Consider the following 19,705-nt stretch of genomic DNA (forward strand, 5'->3'; position numbering starts at 1 on the left):
TTTGTAAATAATGAAAAGAGTTTTGTTTTCATTGAATTTGGGGGGTTGGGGGGAAGAAATCATTACCCAAAGTTCTAATGTCTAGGGCTAGATTGCAGCTTGACCTATGCATCTGTGCACAAGAATAAGCTTGAATAAAAGATACTCCCCCCCCCATACACTTCTATATGGGCTACATTAGTATAGGGGTATAGAGGTAAGGGAGGATATTCACCTGCTTATTACCATCCTGGGGCATGTGGGTAGGGAATGGATGAATATTTGGCTCCACCCCCGTACTTGCTGGCCAGAGTAGCTTAGTCAGCATATGGATGCTGGTATAGACCAGCAGCAAATTATGACACCTTTGAGGCAAGGAGGAACCGAGGGAGGAATTGTGACTTAGTACTTCTGGGACAGTGCAGTTTATACATCCTTCCTTGCTCAGGGCTGTGCCTCATGTCAGAACCTAGCCATATGGCTTCATACTGATTTGGGCATCTGTTAAAATTTCATATAAAAATCCTACAAACTAGAACCTCAGATGCGCTGAGGGCCTCCAGGGAGCTACTGGGTAACTTCATCTCCCAAGGAAATCCCTGGTAATTGAGGCCCCTTGAACCAGGAAGCCCTCAGCAACCTGCCTGCATAGGGTCTTATATGAACAGATTTAAGAAAGACATTTCCCCCCTAAAGAATGTGTTGATACAGCGCAATTCAGGTCTTCCAGACACAGTGAAATCCTTGCAAGAGGCACCAGAGAGTGGATTGCCAGAGTTTTAGAAGCCCGGAAGCTGTTAGCCCCCTGCAGCATGAGGAAGAGTCTTCGGTCTCTCCGATGTACAGGAAAGAGAAGGTAAGGCGAATATCTGAGTTACTTCAAACAGCTCTATTTACATGCAGCTTTCAGTGGAGAATCCCAGCTCATCAAAAACTAGCTGCCATCCTAATCTGAGTGCTGCTTTCCTGTCTGCAAGTGAAAAGCAAACTTCATTATACTGTCATGCTTTTAGCCCACGGTTTATATTTATATAAATGGTGCAGTCATTTCGCGGGTCCTCAGCTGGTGTATGTCAACAGAGCTTTATCTTCAGTGAAAAACGTGAATACCAGCCCTATCCCCAGCACAGATTTCTTCCCCTGGTGTGCCAGCCCACTCATGCTGGCCAGTGCATTGGAAGGAGAGGACCAAGGCTCTGTCCATTTCCCACCCTTGCCTGCTACAATGTGCAGGAAGGAAAGTAGCAGCTCCACAGAGGCTGTTCTTCCTCTCCCAGTTGGTGAGGTGGGTAACAAGAGGACAACACACGCCCCATTCTCCCCTGTTGAGATTCATTATCGCACCAGTGTATCTGAGAGCAGAACTAAGCCCACTCATCCCGCTCAGTAATAAATTTGCCCCATGTCTAATGAGTATTTACCAGGCACTGCTTTGTGGGGATTTCACCAAGCTCTGTGGAAGAGCCTACAAGCAGAGTAGGTAGGCATGCCATCATGGATAAATAGCCCCGGGAAAACAAAACAATAAGCTCTGCTTGTGCTATTTATGCAGTAAAACAATAAAATATCATATTTCAGTGATCAGCACTGGGGTTTTTGATGGAAAAATGTATATTTAATGATGACTGGCCTTCACTGTTTGACAAGGGGCTGTTAAAGCCCTTTGAGAGTGAATCACATCTCTCTTCCCAACTAAAATTCTATCAATGATTTTATTATAATATCTGTAGAAAATTCTAATGTTAAAATCCCACTTTATTACTATAATAATGAATCTAATTTGTGAAACGTGTAAAGTGAGGCCATAACTGTACTGGAGAGAGAGATATGCGATCCCACTACAGCTAAATCATTTCCTGATGACTTGCGCCCACATATTATCAACAGAAGCAAGATTAAGAGCTGAGCTATTTGCAAGAGTTTGAGATTGGGCACAGTTTCTAAAAGGAAAGCCCAAAATAATCATAGAAATGCAACAGTCGTGAAAAACACAGCCTCATTTACATGCATGGATGTAGAGACATTTTGTCTGTGATCTACTCCATCTAACTCCTTTCCCCTTAGCAGAAAAGCCTCATTTTTCAGTTGCCTATCCAATAATATCAAAGTGGAATTGTTGGATATGTCCATATTTATCTTAAATTCACTTATTACCTATTCCAGCTACTTGTCCTGCATGTCTATTCATTTGCTGGTGGTTCTTTTGGAGAACATGCAATGAAACAGAAAGACAGCAAGTTTAAAACTGATAAAAGGAAATACTTTTTCATATGCATATCTAGTCAGTGGAACTCACTGCTGTGATATATGTTCCAAAAAGAGTAATTCTTGCCTTTTTATGTTTTAACCAAGTTCTGTTCTGTCATTCCTTCTGGTGATGACAAGTTATAGTGAACTCTAGATCTATGACTCTGAAAGGAAGTGCAGCGTTACTTCGCTGTAAATACTGCAACGATCTGAGTGTAAACAATGTCGCAACAAGTGTTTCAGATCATGCCTTTTAAGGACATCATACAAATACTGCATAGCCATATAAAGTTCAAAACTTCATTCAAAAGGCATTATTTCAGTTTGAACAATGGCGTTTTGTGCTTTGATCAATTATCTAGACGAATTGTAGTAAATGTCCGCCTTCAATACTGAGAAAAAGGCCACCCGTGAACCAAGCTGTGAGTGAAAAGCGAAAAGCAGAGAGAAGGGTTCGATTTCGTGAGCCAGAAATCACTGGATATGGTATGTTTAAGATATTAAAAGTCTTTATACTCTCCCAAGAGTGGCATTCTTTCCAGTGTTTCGACATCTTTCCAAATCCCTCTCCTCACCAGTGTCTGTTATCATTACTCATTGTGTTATCTGTGTAAATCAGGAAAGTTTCTTGAGGCACAATCCTTCAGCACAGGTGGTTATGATCCACCTTTCTGCCTTCCCTAGGGGCAAAATAGGCCCTGGCACAAGTTAGAACAGTCACAGAGCTATTTTCACTGACCTCCTGGAACAGTCCCCTAAAGGAGCATTCTAACAGCTCACGATCGACAGAGCAGTAGGTTCTGGTCACATCCCTTTTTCCCCCTTCTCATCTCATCTCATCCCATCCCATCCCAGAACACCCCCTCGGTGGCCCAGGGATGGAGGTGGTGCCCCTTTAGGACAGATTTATGTGCTGTTTATGTCACTCTGAAGCAAAAGGGATTTAGCCTGGGATTTCAATGGGCGTTGGTCAGGTTCATGTTATCTGTGGGGCTTTCTAGTCATTCAGGATTTGGCACATGAAAGGATCCAGTAAGTTGCCCCTAAGTTCTGTGGATGTCCACTTAAGTGCTTAACACTACGTCTGAGGAGAAATTATTCTTCCCCATCTCACTCCCAGCATTTATGTCCATAACAACAGTGACAATTGCAATAATCTCTCTCTAGTGCAAGTTGGGCAGTGTGGAATGGAATTCTAAGGGATCTGATTCTCCTCTCATTTAGAACCATAGGACCACAGGGTTAGAAGGGACCAGAAAGGTCACCCAGTCTAACCCCCTGCCAAAATGCAGGGTTTGTTGTGTCTAAAGGCAGATGGCTATCCAGCCTCCTTCTGAAAACCTCCAGTGAAGGAGCTGGATAGCCAAGGCAGTCTGTTCCATTGTCCTGCTATTCTTACAGTTAGGAAGCTTTTTCTGAGATTTAATCTAAATCTGATATGCCGTAGTTTGAATCCATTGCCTCTTGTTCTGCCATCTGTGGCAAGAGAGAATTTTTCTCCATTTTTATGGCAGCATTTCAAGTATTTGAAGACCACTATCGTGTTCCCCCTTAATCTCCTCTTTTCCAAAGTAAACATATCCAGTTCCTTCAGCCTTTGCTTGTATGGTTTGAATTCCCTCCTTTTAATCATCTTTGTCGCTTGCCTCTGGATCGTTTCCAGTTTCTCTACATCCTTTCTATACTTTGGTGACCAAAACTGAACTCGTTACTCCAGCTGAGGCCGTTCTAAGTAGAATGGGACTGCCACCTCCTATGCCTCTGTTAATACAACCTACGATTGCATTTGCTTTTTTTTTTTTTTTTTGCAGCATCATCTCATTGCAGACTCATGTTGAGGCTGTGATCCACCACAACTCCCAGATGTGCTGCTGCTAAACCAGTTTTCCCTCACTCTGTATTCATGCATTTGTTTTTTCTTCCCTAAGTGTAGCACCTTACATTTGTCTTTGTTGAATTTCATTTTGTTGTCCATAGCCCAGTTCTCCAATTTATCAAGATTCTTCTGAATTTTAGCTCTATCCTCCAAAGTGTTGGCAAGCCCCCCTCCCCTCAGCTTTGTGTCATCTGCAAATTTGATCAGTCTGCTCTCTATACCTACATCCAAGTCCTTAATAAAGATTAATAAAGAATAAACAACAACAGACTCAAACCATATCCCTGTGGAGCCCCACTTGAGACCTCCCTCCAATCTGACATCATTCCATTAATAGATACTCTTTCTTTGCAATTGCTTAACCAATTCTGTGTCAATTTAATGGAAGTTCTGATGAGCCCACATTTCTCCAGCTTACCTATCAGCATGCCATGTGGAACTGTGTCAAAAGCCTTGCTGAAGTCCAGGTATATTATGTCCACCACTTCCCCCTGTCCACCAAACCAGTTGTCCTATCAAAGAAGGAAATCATAGACTCATAGAATATCAGGGTTGGAAGGGACCTCAGGAGGTCGTCTAGTCCAACCCCCTGCTCAAAGCAGGACCAATCCCCAACTAAATCATCCCAGCCAGGGCTTTGTCAAGCCTGACCTAAAAACTTCTAAGGAAGGAGATTCCACCACCTCACTAGGTAACGCATTCCAGTGTTTCACCACCCTCCTCGTGAGAAAGTTTTTCCTAATATCCAACCTAAACCGCCCCCACTGCAACTTGAGACCATTGTTCTCCTTGTTCTGTCATCCGCTATCACTGAGAACAGTCTAGATCCATCCTCTTTGGAATCCCCTTTCAGGTAGTTGAAAGCAGCTATCAAATCCCCCCTCATTCTTCTCTTCCGCAGACTAAACATCCCAGTTCCCTCAGCCTCTCCTCATAAGTCATGTGTTCCAATCCCCTAATCATTTTTGTTGCCCTCCGCTGGACTCTTGCCAATTTTTCCACATCCTTCTTGGTAAATCAATGCCGGCTGTTAGCGATTGCTCTTTCATCCTCCAGGTATTCGCAAACTGAATATTTTATACGTGCTCTAGTAGCTTCCCAGATATCAAAATTAGGCTGACTGGTCTATAATTCCCCGCCTCCTCCTTTCCCCCCCTTTTAAAGATGGACACTACATTAGCCCTTCTCCAGTCTTCCAGGACCTCTCCTGTCATCCATGAATTTGTAAATATTACTTGCACTGGTTTCCACTGAATCCTAGAAATGTAGGACTAGAAGCATCCTCCAGAGGTTATCTAGTCTATCCCCCCTGCTCTGAGGCAGGAGTATACCTAGCCCACCCCTGACAGGTGTTTGTTTATTCTGTTCTTAAAAACCTCCTATGTCAGGGATTCCACAACCTCCCAGGTAACCTGGTCCAGGGCTTAACTATCCCTATTGTTAGAAAATTTTCCCTGATAATTAACCTAAATCTCCCTCGCTGCAAACTAACCCATCGAATTACTCCTGACTCATAATGAAGTGTAATTGAGAGGAGAATTGGCCCCAGGTTTTTTTAAGACATGAAAAATTCCCAGCCTTTCACTTCAAGAGCCATAACAAATTTTCTTTATTGCAAACAGCCTGTGATTAAGCCTCCCTTGCTGTTTGTCCACACAGTGCTATTAATACAGTTCAGTTAGAGGCTGGTAGGAGAAAGCTTGTTGGCGCCACTGACATTTTTCCATTCTCTGTATGTTCATGCTGGGTTGTGCTCGAGCTGCCCTTGCCAAATAGGCACCATTCCGGGATATTGTTAGATGAGGAATCCATGTTACAATAGTGTTTGTTTTAAACTTAACTTCCTACCTCAGCCTGCTGGTCTGTCTCATTTTCATGCTGGAAATGATTCAGATGAGGCGTTCCTTCTTGGCAACGGCTATGAAACCTCTCATCCCAATCACAACAGCAGCAGTCTCTGGATCTTACTTTCCTGCTCCATTGCTGTCTGTTTTCCATTTCTTCCTGAAATGCTTCTACCGTTTCACACTTGCCATTTTTAGGTAGCAACTTTCACTTATTGGGCCAGATGGCCCAGATTCTCATCAGGCCTCCTATCTCCTATTTCACTCTGCTACCCTGAGGCGACCTTGGTTAACATGTAAGAACATTTTCATTCTCTTTTCTAGACATTTCCTGCTGGGACTACAGAGTTGGTAAGTTGACGTTTTACATTATAACTGTGAGCTATCCCTGGCACTAACCTGAGATTGCCTACCTGCTGCTGCGATTAATTGTGCAGCGATACTTCATGAATAGGAATTGTTCATGCTGTCCGTGTTTTTGTGTGTGCGTGAAGCACAATATGTGATCAGTTCTGCTTCAGTATTTTAAATCAACAGAAGGTAAGACAAGTAGAGGAAACAAGAATTCAGTCCCTGGAGCCATGTTTAATTTAAACATAATTAATACATTTTATGGCAATAAAATGGGTCCAGGTTTTTCACTGAGATAGGGAAGTGAACCCCCTCCCCAGCTAAGCTGTAGTTCTCTCAGCTGACTTCTACCCATGGTGAATATGCAGTTCATTAACGCGCTGGTGACGTGGAGGAAATAATTAAAATAATCTGTTTTCTCTTCTTGTGTGTGCAAGAATATTCAAGGCAAACAAAAGCCACAGAAAAACTCCAACAAATCTGTGTGCAAGTGTTATTGACTATATTACAGGAAAATCTGGAGCCCCCCCTCCCCCCAACCAAGACTGGTACTAGAGTTGCCAGGTGTCTGGTTTTGAATCAGAACGCCCGGTCGAAAAGGGACCTTGGTGGCTCCGGTCAGTACCACAGACCGGGCTGTTAAAAGACTGGTTGACGGGGCTGGCAAGCTTCCTACCCAGCTTCATGTGGCTCCCTGGAAGCAGCGACATGTCCCTTGGCTCCTAGGCAGAGGGATGGCCAGGGGGGGCTCCACGCACCACCCCCGCCCCAAGTGCCAGCTCCGCAGCCCCCATTGGCCAGGAACCCCAGCCAATGGGCGCTGCAGGGGTTGCACCTGTGGGAGGAGGCAGTGAGCACATACCGCACAGAGCCACTTGGAGCCAGAGGGACATGTCACCGCTTTCTGGGAGCCCCCCAAGGTAAGCACCGCCTGGAGCCTGTACCCTCAGCACCCCAACCCCTTGCCCCAGACCTGAACCCCCTCCTACACCCCAAACTCCTCATCTCTGGTCCCACCCGAGAGCCCGCACCCCCAGCCAGAGCCCAGACCCCCTCACACACCCCAACTCCCTGCCCCAGGCCTGAGCCCCCTTCTGCACCCCTGCCCCAGCGCTGAGCTCCCTACCGTACCCAAACTCCCTTTCAGAGCCCGCACCCACATCCTCTCATCCCTGATCCCACCCCAGAGCCCGCACCCCCAGCCAAAGCCCTCACCCCCTTGCACATTCCAGCCCCCTGCCCCAGGCCTGAGCCCCCCCCAGCTCCCCAACCCCCTGCCTCAGCCCAAAGCCCCCTCCCACACTCTGAACCCCTCATTTCTGGCCCCATCCCTGGAGCCCATAACCCCAGCCAGAGCCCTCACCCCCTCCTGCACTCAAGCCCCTGCCCCAGCCTGCTGAAAATAAGCAAGTGAGTAAGGGTGGGGGAGAGCCAGCAACAGAGGGAGGTGGGATGGAGTGAGTGGGGGCAGGGCCTCAGAAAAGGGGTGGGGCAGGGGCAGGGCCTCAGGGGCGGGGCAAGGATGTTCGGTTTTGTGCAATTAGAAAGTTGGCAACCCTAACTAGGATCCATTGTGCCAGGTGCTGTACACATACATAGTTAGAGATCTTCCGGTTCTAAAGAGCCCACAGTCTAAATAGACCAGTTTGAAAAAAGGGAGAAGAAAGGAAGTATTATTATCCCCATTTTACAGATGAGGACCTGAGACTCATAGACATGTTGCATCAGATCCTCAACTGGTCTAAATCAGCGGAGCTGGTTACAAGTGATTTGTCCCCAGTCACACAAAACATCTGTGTCAAAGCCAGGAATTCAACCCTGAGCTCTTGAGAGCTAGTCTTGTACCTTTATCACAGACCAGCTGCCTCTTTAGTATTCAAGGCTCTTAGTTGGAGCTGAGTATGCTATTTGTAACAAACCATTTAGCTAATGTGTTTAATGGACCCATGGGGGGGATGGAAGTTCCATTTCACAAAAGATTTTTCAATTTTGAAATCTGGCTTGGTTACAAATTGCAGTGAAAAGTGAAAATTACATAATTCTCTGTGAAGGAAAATACCAGAAAAAAATTCATTCTGAGTTGTTCAAAATGTGTTTTAACAAACTCAGAATGTCTCATTGTCAAATTCCACTTTAAAATTCTTTTTCTGTTGTATTACGCTAGATGATGATACAAAATAAAATGTTTTGAAAAGAGAATTAATTTCAAAACAAAAAATGGAAACATTTCATTCCAAAAAGAACTTTCTTTCTTTCATTTTTAACAACAAAATTCTGGGAAAATGTACCCATTTTCACCAAGCCTTTTGATTTAAACTGAACTGCATATTCTGATGGAAAACAATTCCTCTGAAGTTTCACCACCCAGTTCAAGAATGTAGCCCTTTTTTCTGTTTCCAAATTAGACATGAGCAGACTGATTTTTTTAAAGAATTTATTTACAATTGTACAACAAACATAGTTAACCCTGAAGATTGTTTTCAATGATCAGAATTCACTTCCACTATACCTGTGCACTGTTCATTATTCATAGCATCTGATTGTTGATCTCAGGGTCTGGCTATACTTCAGGCTGGTGGCGTTTATGCCCAGCTGCAGGAGACATACCAATGCTAGCTGTAATCCAGCTAGCATGCTACAAATAGAGAGAACAGCAGGAAGAGCTAGCTGACCTGAGTACATGCCTAGCATCTTGGATGGGTGCGTAGCCCTTCACACTACAAATGTCCCTGCAGCTATGCTTTACTTTTAGCACACTAGTTCAATCGCATGAGTATGCCTCCTTGAGCTGGGAATTACTCCCCCAGCTCAAAGTACAGACATATCCTCACACCGTAATTTTTTCTGCTCCCTCACTGAAACTTTATAAGCAGGAAGTGAGCATTTCCAACATGAATAGGGACTAACGAATACCTACATTTATATATGAAGTGTGATTCCCTTGTTGCTCTCTGCGTGGTTTACATTTGTGTGATTTATAAACCCTCTGCAAGAACTTCAGAGGAGAGAGAATAAAAAGGCCTGAATCAAAATGGGATTCTCAATTCAGACAATCAGTTCCCAAATAATTTTCACTACTATAAGACTAACTGTGACCTTTTTATTGAAGTCTGTCACCCAGTTAAGAACGAAGAACAATATCAGGTGATTCGAGAGACAAATCACACATTGGAATTATTGAACAGCACATAGTTTCACTGAAAGAACTGGTGAGCAATCCGCAGGCTAAAATATGTTCACATAAACCTTTTGTAGAATAATTCCAAATAACAGACAAATTAATAAAAATCGAAGCCTATTCACAGATAATCTGCAAGCAGAAAGAAGGTCTACATTCAAATGAAGAAATTATTTGCTGCAAATAATTCACCCAACTCTATTAGAGAGCATCGATTTGGCTTCTGGTGAGCTTTCAAATGACTGGCTATTAACATTCTACCTTCTCCCCACACACTTTTTGATACATTATTATGTGCTTGTTGCTTGATTTTATTACTTTTACCTTCCTTTATGTACATCTGTATGACAGCTTAATTGACTGCTATGTATTCCAGGGTTGGTAATAGGAGCTAATTTAAATACACTACAGCTAACGTCGGTCCTTTACCCATAACAATACACACCACATTTTTACCTTCTTATTGATCATGTGCATATGCCAGGCAAATAGTTGCGCACTCTCATTTTTTATTCAGGCATGAATTTGGTTTTCGAGAGCACATTTAATACTCGGAGTGCTTTATAAAGTAACACTGACTGTGCAATGACCATGCAGACCAACAGAGTAGCCATTACTCTCTCAGAAATAGCTCACACATGCTGTTAAGGGGTAAAAGAAGGATGGTTTGTGGCTAAACACAAGCCTGGGAATTAAGAGAGTGGAGATCTATTCCAGGCTTCCTGTGTGACTAGATTGCCACAGCCTTTACCCAGCTGGGCAAGGAAAGGAGAGGGAGTCTGGCACAGCAGTTGTTGTGGTAGGATATGGGGTGCGGCTGCAGAGGCCGAGGGGGTCACCTTCGATAGTGAAGGATGGGGCTCTGGGCTGCAGGGATACAACCAGGTGAGCAGGCTGCAGTGGACACCAGGCCCTGATTTCTGTCATTAGAGTGTTGTAATCTTTAAATAAACCTAATTTAGTTGCTACATATAAATTTTTGTTACTTCAGTGCAGAGAACAAGACAGGACTAACATGCCCTCTGGCTTACTCCCTTGCTTAGACTATGCCAATGACAGGGAGTACGGCGCTCTCCGCATCACAGCTGTACTCCCTGTCATTGGCAAATGATCAGGGGAGTCAGGGAAAGGGATGGGAAGTCAGCCCCCACAACCTGCCATCCACAGTAGATGACCAGGCACACAGGGGGTAATGAGCTGTTCCAGGAGAGGGTGTAAAGTAACTTACTCCCACCCCAGAGCAGTGGGGAGGAGCTGGGAAGTACACTATGCACTGCTCCTTACTCAAAGGAGATTGTATGGTTAGAGTCTAGCTCTAAGCCTGGTGTGCCTGTTTCTTTGCCTGTATCATGAGGCTGACCCTTCTCCGATCCACTGGGGCGTTGCAAATCTCAGCTTGTCAGGCAGACAGAGTTGACACAGATGCCCACCACAGAAATGCTGATATGTAGAATAGTAACAATCCTTGCATTCAAGGTAACTGCACCAAATTACGCCAGCTGAGGATCTGGCACCTAATGTCAACACCTGTGACACCATCCAACAGAACTGGCCAGTTCCCCCTTGTTTTGATCTACTTTAACCACGGCCTGTGTCTTTGTTCCCAGCTTCCTTTTACTGCTGTTAACCTTCCCCCATACACACCATGACCTGCATACACTGCACTGACCCATGCTGCAGCAGGGAGAATGTACAATTCCTATCATAGAATCATAGAACCATATGGTTAGAAAGGACTGCAAGGGTCGTAATGCCAAAATGCAGGATTCGTTGTGTCTAAACCAGCCCAGACAGATGGTTATCCAGCCTCTTTTTGAAAGCCTCCAGTGAAGGAGCGTCTTCTCCTCTAGCTAGTTTGTTCCATTGTCCTACTTTTCTTACAGTTAGGCCATTTTTTCCTGAGATTTAACCTAAATCTGCTATGCTGTAGTTTGAACCCACTGCCTCTTGTCCTGCCCTCTGTGACAGGAGAGAACAACTTTTCTCCATCTTTTTTAAGGCAGCCTATTCCTCCAGTTGGGATAAGGCGCAGGAGCACAGTGCAAACCTATTGTACAGGTCTCTTATGCAATGAGAAGCATTGTACACCTCCAGCTATCCTCAGAAGTCAGGGTACTCTAGATGCTTGATGCCAGATCCTAGCCCTTAGACTAGAGGTGCAAAGTTACTGTAGTGCCAGCTTAACTGGCCAGTGGAGAATTCCTCCTAACTGGGTGTATCTTCCAGTGGGATAGGGATGTTGTAATGCCACCTCTCCTTTATTAGCCCCCAGTTGGTTGGAAGGAGATTATGCCCAATGGCCCCCAAATGGTTGGACAGAGGGGGTTATGCCCCCATTAGTCCCTGGGCTGTCATCGTGGTAGTGATAGGATACGCCATGGAAAAGTTAAACTTCATTGAAACTGGTGGGTGTACCAGGCATTTGTCACTCAGGATACATGTACAAAACAAATGAGCTCCTTTATGGAACCAGAAAGCGGAAACAACAGGAGAACCACCCAGAACACAGGCACATGGCAAGGCTTGAGTAGAAGTTGAACTATGTGACCCAAGGAATTTGCCTGGGCACTGATATAGCAAATGCAGGTACTGGGGCAGTGATTGGTGGATTGCGTGCCTGTGTAAGAGAGAAACACCACATACCAGACACAGAGAAGGAGAAGAAAGCCAAGAAACAGCAGAACAAGCACTAAGGATGTGGCCCTGAAAAAGGGGTGAGAGAGCTTTTTGGGCAGAGTGCTGTAGAAAAGAGGCTTAGAACTATGAGCAAAGAAATTATCTCCTGTTGTGTTCAGGGAAACTGGACTTTGTATGTTCTTAAATAAACAGGATTGCCCCCAAAGAAATATCTGGCTCCATCATCAATTTCTCCTCTTAGTGGAAACAACCAGCAGGACCCTGAAAACTGGCTCACTTCTCGCATCATGAAGGGGTAACAGAAAGATTCACTAAAGATACATTCTCATATCTAAATCTCTATTTGCCCGTTATTCCTGACCAGCCCCTTCGAGAACGTTGCAATGGCATAGCCCAGCTTATAATAGACAGCAGAATGGCACCCAAGCTGTAAAATGTAGCCCAATGATTTCCACGTGGGTAGTACACCTGACCCACAGTGATCTGAAATTCCTCAGATTATTTTTACAAGCAAGAAGAAAAGTTTACAATATATTCCTTTTCATGATTAAGCACAGCGGACTCTCCACTGTGATTAGCAAGTTTAACATTGAGAGGCAGACTGGCCCTGCGAAAGCATTGTAAACGTGCCGCTGAGTCGATAGATCCTCATGTCCTTCTTATTTTAATTAGCAGGCCCTGTAACAAGTTAATGTTACAGGGGAAAGGCAAGTAATCTACTTCTTCTCTCTTTATGGAACATTTGTGAGCATTAAATAATTAGTCGTGGTTGCTTAATATTCTCTAGTATTTAACCTAGTGTTTTGCTTAAATGTATAAAAAATAATTGCTGTGAGGAAATTTGAGAACATGCATTAACGATGGTAATCCTGTTCTTATTGTATATAATTAAACCCTTCTAATGCTCCATTAGATTACATCTTTCATATTCAGTAGCCTCTGTAGGGAGGTGTGACTCGCTGCCATTTAACTGATGCATCGAGAAGCACTCACAACCAGAGCACTGCTTAACCTGCTGTTTCCAGAAAACCAGGACAAAGGCAGCAGTGGGGGTCAAATTTGGGAGCTGTTTCAGACAACACTAAAATAATGCCTGTTTCTTTTCTCTCCCCAACCTCTCCCAGCACATGACAGGCCATCAACTGGATTGCCTTTGCTCCTGTGGTTTTCGCTTTGTTTAGTGCTGATCCTGGCTGTGAGTCTGTACTACAGCAGTGTGAAGCAGAATTTCAAAGTCTTGGAAGAATTTCAATCCCAGCTCGTTATCTTCTTTCTTCAGATAAGACACGTTGCTTTGAAATGCTGGACTTGGTTTATGAGGCAATAACAGTGTCACACGTGTGGAACCGTGCATAGCCCAAGACAAAGATCTTAGCAGATAACATCTAAATGCATATTGCAGCACAAGGCTCACAGCCCATTCAAACCAAACACCAGAGAATGTGCCAGCCTTCCCTTTGAAGACTAATATAGAGCTGACCCTGTTGCACACTTACCTTTTCCTGTAGCCACTTGTTTTCCATTTCTTTTATTATTATTGTATATATTACACTAACACCTAGAAGTTGCAACCAAAATCAGAGCTCCATTGTCCTAGGCAATACATAAATATCTGGTAAGAGATAGTCCCTGCCTCAGAGAGCTTATAAACTGAAGAAACAAGAAAAGGCAAAGGAACAGAAACACAGAGATTAATTGATTCAATCAAGGTCATATAGGTAGATAATACCAGGAACTAAACCCAGGTCAATCAAGTCTCAGGTCAGTAGCTTAACCACAAGGCCATCATTCCGCTCTGGTTTTGCTACTGCAATATGTGCAAGCCTTACTTCTTGTGTTCAAAGGCTCTCCAATGCTGTATTTTACACACATGTGAAATGATTGTGAGTAAAACCTTGGCAGACGGTGTTCTCATGTCCCCTCAAGCTTTCTCCTATGTGGGCAAAAGATTGCTCTTGGAAATGTTTCACTGGGCTCCCCAGCATGGAAGAGAGCATGGAAACCCGTTTAACCAGGCTATGGGTATTTGCCTAATATCACACATAACAGAGTTGAATCCCAGGTTAATTATCAAGTCAGTAGTTTAATCCTCTGAGTTCAATTCAGTCCGTAAACCTCATGAGCCAAGTTTACATGGTTTGTGACATCAACAAACTTCTTCAATTTACTTCTAGCTCGTATTCAGTCAGGGGATCACATATTCATTCTATGCATGCCCAACGATAGTTTAAGGCTTTGCATAATGCTACAACTGACCGTTTATGAAGGTGGAAAGGACAAAGCTCCATTGTCTTGGGAGGCCCCCCATTAATATCTTACAGTAAGGATATTTATGAAGGGGATCTTTTTAACAATGATAGTGCAATAAATGCTGAATGCCTCTTGTGTGTGTCAAAGTGGATCCCAATGTGTCTATCCAAGTGTGTCTCAGAGAGGGCCAACAAATTTATCTGGCCTATGAGACTTTCTGGACTTTATTTTCTCCGTAGGAATAAATAGCAACATCCTTTCTTTCCTGGTCTTCTTTTCAAGTAAAATTAAAAGAAAGTATTTGGACAAGTGCGCTATTGTATTCAGAAAGATAAAGACTACGTGAGAGTCTGCAACAGCAGAAAAAACCCTGCGAAGAAGATGGAAGACAATGCTTGCAAGATCACAGCCCAAAGTCCCATGTCGTGACAACCAACAAAACACTATGCATATTATTGTTAGTTGATAAAGAATATTCCATATGGCATTGAGGGGCAACAGCACATCATCTTCCAGGCATCTTAAAGTAGGCAAAGAATTAAATCGGAACAGGGAGAAGCAACCTTTTCTCATAAAGAATGTATGCCTCTTCTCAATTGAAAACAGATGAAACAAACTACAGTATTGAGTCTCAAAAGCAGAAAGAGGTGACTTCAGCAGCTAAGTGGATGCTCACCATAGGGCTGTCACAGGCCCACAGGCAATTGCATCAGACAAGCTGCCAGTTTGGGAGTCAAAGGATGCTCACATAGGTGTATTCATCCCTGTGACTTTTTACACAAACCAATTGTGTGGTTCAGTCCAATGGAGGCAAGCTGTACCATCGCCTTGCTCCCCCATTTCCTTTTTTTAAAGTAATAAGGTGAGAGATTTACAACTTCTACGTGAGGTTTCAGAGTAGCAGCCGTGTTAGTCTGTATTCGCAAAAAGAAAAGGAGTACTTGTGGCACCTTAGAGACTAACAAATTTATTTGAGCATAAGCTGTCGTGAGCTACAGCTCACTTCATCGGATGCATTCAGTGAAAAATACAGTGGGTTTTTATGTGAGTAACTCATTAAAACGTTTCTTGAGAAAGGTTAGGAAATGGTATATTAGTGAGATGAACAGGTAATTAAATAACCTTCAATCCCTCCCTTTGTCTACATAGAAGTGCCCCACCCATTTAGCTCACCTTTTCTGGAGCTGAACTGTAATTTCTGGAAGAGGCACATTGAAAACAGGGGGCTTGTTTTGAAAGGGCAGTTTATTCAGCAAGAGCCATGGTGTGGTACTGCAGGTAATACATACAGCAACTTCAATAGTCTGGGAGAGGACGTGCTAGTTTGTACCACCCTGATATGCTAATGTAATGCTTTACACCTCTCAGAAAACAAATCAGAGAGTTAAGAAGATAAAATGACAACTCCAGAATAAGGATTGGAAAGGACAAGAAACAGGGATGAAATCCACATTTAATAGCATTCTATTTATTTACAAGACGGTAACCACCTTTAAAACAGGTCTAAAATTTTTTTGAGGTAAGTTATACACAATAGATTATATCAGTCTCAAACAAATTGTATTCAGCATGCATCTTAGGCCTTTGAAATTATTTAAGCCTAACCCCCTTCCTGTGAGGGAAGTGGTATTATTCTCATTTTACAGCAGAAGTCTCAGATAAATCTAATGCCTGCCCAAGTTAAAACAGCAAGTCAGTAACAGAGCCAGGAATCTCTGATCCCACAACTCCTGGGCTCCCAAATCTCCTGACCCCAAATCTCCTGGAATCTCTGAACCTCTGAAAGTTGGACAGGTCACTAACTTGGGCACCCAAATCTCTTGGTTAACCACTAGACCATACTTCCCCCCTGCTCTTATCCATTCTATTTTCTCCTCACACATAAGCGGATGCCCAATCCATCCATTCAGAAGTTCTCTCACACACACAGTCTGACTCACTTGTTTATTCTCTTACTATTCTTTATTCATCACCAGATGTACTCGCACCCTTGTTAACTGGACTGGAATCTTCATTACTGATGTTGTATGGATTGGTGTCAAAAGGTGAAGGTAATGCCTTGATAGGACATAAAATCAGAAAAGCTAAGATGGTGCCAAGCAGTCACAGGACACCCATGACTGGAGTTGGAACTGAAAGGACCCACGGTTCGTGGACTGAATCCTGGATGCTGCTGTTTTTTTAATTATAGCCTCCCCCCATTGGACGTTGCATTTCTGCCTCAGCTATATGACTGAGATGCAAGTTTTTTTCTCAGCTGAAATGAGTCCCGGTGGAAGATCAGATAATGCAGTTTGCAAAGGCTTCCAACAGTCTGCAGGGGGAATGAAAATACCCTCATAAGTCAGGAAGGCTAACAGGAGTCACCAGCCTGTTCATAATATTGAAGCTTCCCAATGAGGAGGACAGGGAGCCAGACAGTGGAAATACCACATACAGAATGAGTACATTATTAGCAATAGGGATCTAAAACATGTACTGCTAGCTAGGATCATTTTGTCCTTATGAGACAGGCAGATTACACAGACAGGCTGCAAACACTGCAGGCCAGAATCTCAGCTACTGTAAACTAGGATCTCTCTTTTGACTCTTGGAGTTCACTAGCTGAGAATAAGGCCCTACACTAAAATTAGTCCAGTAGAAGTTCAAATGATAGGCATGAAAACACTGAATTTTCAAATAATTTATTTGTGTATAGCTCTAAATCATAAAAGTGCAATGCACTGTCCAGCAAAAAGCATTCAATATAAAAACACATTCATTCAATATCAATAATACTAGGGTACATTAGTTACACTGACCCCAGTCCTGCTCCCCTCAAAGCCAGTGCAAATTTTGCCAGTGGTTTCGCTGGCAGAAGGATCGGGCTCATTATTTCCATTTTGCCAAATGTTTACAAAGTATTCTATTAAAATGCTAGTAACTGATTTTCCACATGTAAATAAACTGCATCCCTTTCACTATTGTATAAAAACAACAACAGTAAACATTATTCAGACTCTGTGGTTCTGTGAAATTGCATGCAGTTTATCCCCCAAATCAGCAGTTAATAATCACAGCAATAGATAACACAACGCATGAGTGCTAATATTTAAAATATACTGGGCCATATCCTCAGTCGGTGTAAACAGGCATGGCTCCAATGATGTAAATGGAGCTACGCCACATACTCCAGTTAAGGATCTGGCCCACTCTTGGTTTTAGAGATTAAAAATTATGAAAACTGCTAAAATTGTGTCCTAAAGAATCTATTGCAGACCTATTTAGCAGGATAAAATAATGTTCATCTAGGCTCTCATAAAGCTTTTTCCAAGTGGATACAAGAAAAGAAGAGACAGTAGTTCACAAATATGTAAATCACAGGACATCTATCTAGAAGAGGTTCAGATGCATTCAGACTCTGCATTAAACAAGCAGTAAAGGTACACTTTAAATCTCTGCAGGCAGTAACATACTAAAGATACACCCTTTAAATCTACAATGACCTTGTTAATGTTCTCCTTTTAATAACGGCAAATTTGCAGTGATTTTGGAACACTCACTCTGTTTTACCTCACAAATCACCAGCTACACAGGGGAAAGGCCCCGTTGTATATTATTTCTTATACTTTGATTTTCCAAAGTTAAAGGCACAGCTTTCAGAGTCAGAGAGATATTTCAATTTGCTCACTCAGAAAAAAATTGGGTGTTATACCAATCTAAGCACTTTTGCACCAGTATAACTGTGTCTATACTAGGGCGTCATACTGATATAGTTAAAGCCCTACAAAAGCTGAGAGTAGACCAGCACATTTCTCAAAAAGACTTGTTCCACATGCAGTATGTAAAGCTATAACACTTGAATCAACACTGACCACGTGATCAACGCTAAGACTAAAATGACTGCCACTTTTGCCTACTTAGGGACTGAAGAACTGGGACCTTTATGCTTCGAATATGAATGTTTAAATTCCTCATGTGAAATATATTAACAACTTTCTTTGCTATCCATTTGCATTCTGATTTATGTGAACACTGCATTCTCCAGTTCCCATGAGCGGTTCCTGTCTCAAATAGAGACACAAGGAATAAGGATCGAGTGGTTCTACAATGTCAGTAAAACTCTTTATAACCTGTTGTGCACTCTAAAGTTTGCAGAGATGTTTTGAGGATGAAATGAGCCTGGAAGAAGAGATGTCAGTGGTATTGTGGGGTTTTTTTTTATAAACCTGCAGAAACCTTTTAGTCCTGTGCTGTAGATCACACTATTGATTTCTAAACTGCACAGTTTGAGTTGGTAAATAGAGTATAAGTTTGGTTCACTGATTAGAGTAACATCAATTAGATGGCAGGAGAGCCAAATCTTCTTTGCAAACTAACACCCATGAGGTATCCTCAAGATCAACTGCAAAACCCTTTTTGTTTTTCTGCCCTATTTAAATGGATTTCCTTTGCAGTACCATCATTCTGCAGTGGTTATGAGCGCCAATTCAGTCTTTTCTCCCCTTAGGGATGCTATTCAGCAGGAGCTGTTCAAAGTCATTTGCAAAAGGATTTTGATGACCATAACAAGAAGAGTATACTCAGCTCTGGGTGACTTGAACATGCACCTGGGAAGTCAATGTTTAACAGTTTAAAACCACTTGGAACACCTTACCAAGGGAAGTGGCTAATTCATCATCACTTGGAGTCTTTAAATCAAGTCCAGATATCTTCCTAAAAGATATGCTCCAGTTCATGCACAAGTTATTGGACTTGATAGGGTTCGTGCACATAGCAGGGAAGAATGATTGATTCTCCTGCAGGAATTACAGGGTGAAATTCTATGGACTTTGTGATGAAGGAGGTCATGCTAGATGAACCTTTAAGGCTAGGTTTACACTACCAGCTAGGGGTGTGGCTCCCCTGCTCATTGAGCTAGTGAGCATATTAACAGCCGTGTAGCCGTTAGCACAGGTAGCAGGAGTGGCAGCGTAGGCATGGCTTAGCTGTGCCAAGTACATACCCAGCCTCCGCTGCTGCGATCCATGCTACTGCAGCAACCCTAAGTACTCGTGCTAGCTCAAGGAGGGCTAGTGCGGTAGTATGTCTACACAGGCAGGGGAATCAGACCCCCAGCTCATAATGTAGACATAGGCAAAATAGATGGGTCAAATATTCCCCTCGCCTAACTCCTTTGACTTCACTGGCAGTATCCCAGCAGAGAATTTGGCCCCATGAACCTATGAATGTGCTTTTTACAATTACCTTCAACAGAAAAGGTTTGGGGCTTGTATGAAAGAACTGGGGAAATTTTCAAAAGAGCCTAAGTGAATTAGGAGCCTATGCCTCATTTTCAAAAGTGGCTGTGGCTTAGGAGCCAAC

At 43.1% G+C, this 19,705-nt stretch overlaps 1 protein-coding gene across 1 annotated transcript; it reads left to right on the forward strand.

Moving 5' to 3' along the window:
* Nucleotides 1–817: 817 nt before the first annotated feature.
* LOC311522785 (nutritionally-regulated adipose and cardiac enriched protein homolog) lies at nt 818–13,439 on the forward strand (the record flags this gene model as incomplete). Its single annotated transcript, XM_084632257.1, has 4 exons — nt 818–835; nt 2,589–2,712; nt 6,271–6,297; nt 13,237–13,439. The coding sequence occupies 4 exons, from the start codon at nt 818–820 to the stop codon at nt 13,437–13,439; spliced, it is 372 nt and encodes a 123-aa protein (XP_084488383.1).
* Nucleotides 13,440–19,705: the final 6,266 nt, after the last annotated feature.

The sequence above is a fragment of the Lepidochelys olivacea genome (genome assembly GCF_965140295.1).
Source record: "Lepidochelys olivacea isolate rLepOli2 genome assembly, chromosome: 6".
Lineage (NCBI taxonomy): Eukaryota > Metazoa > Chordata > Testudines > Cheloniidae > Lepidochelys > Lepidochelys olivacea.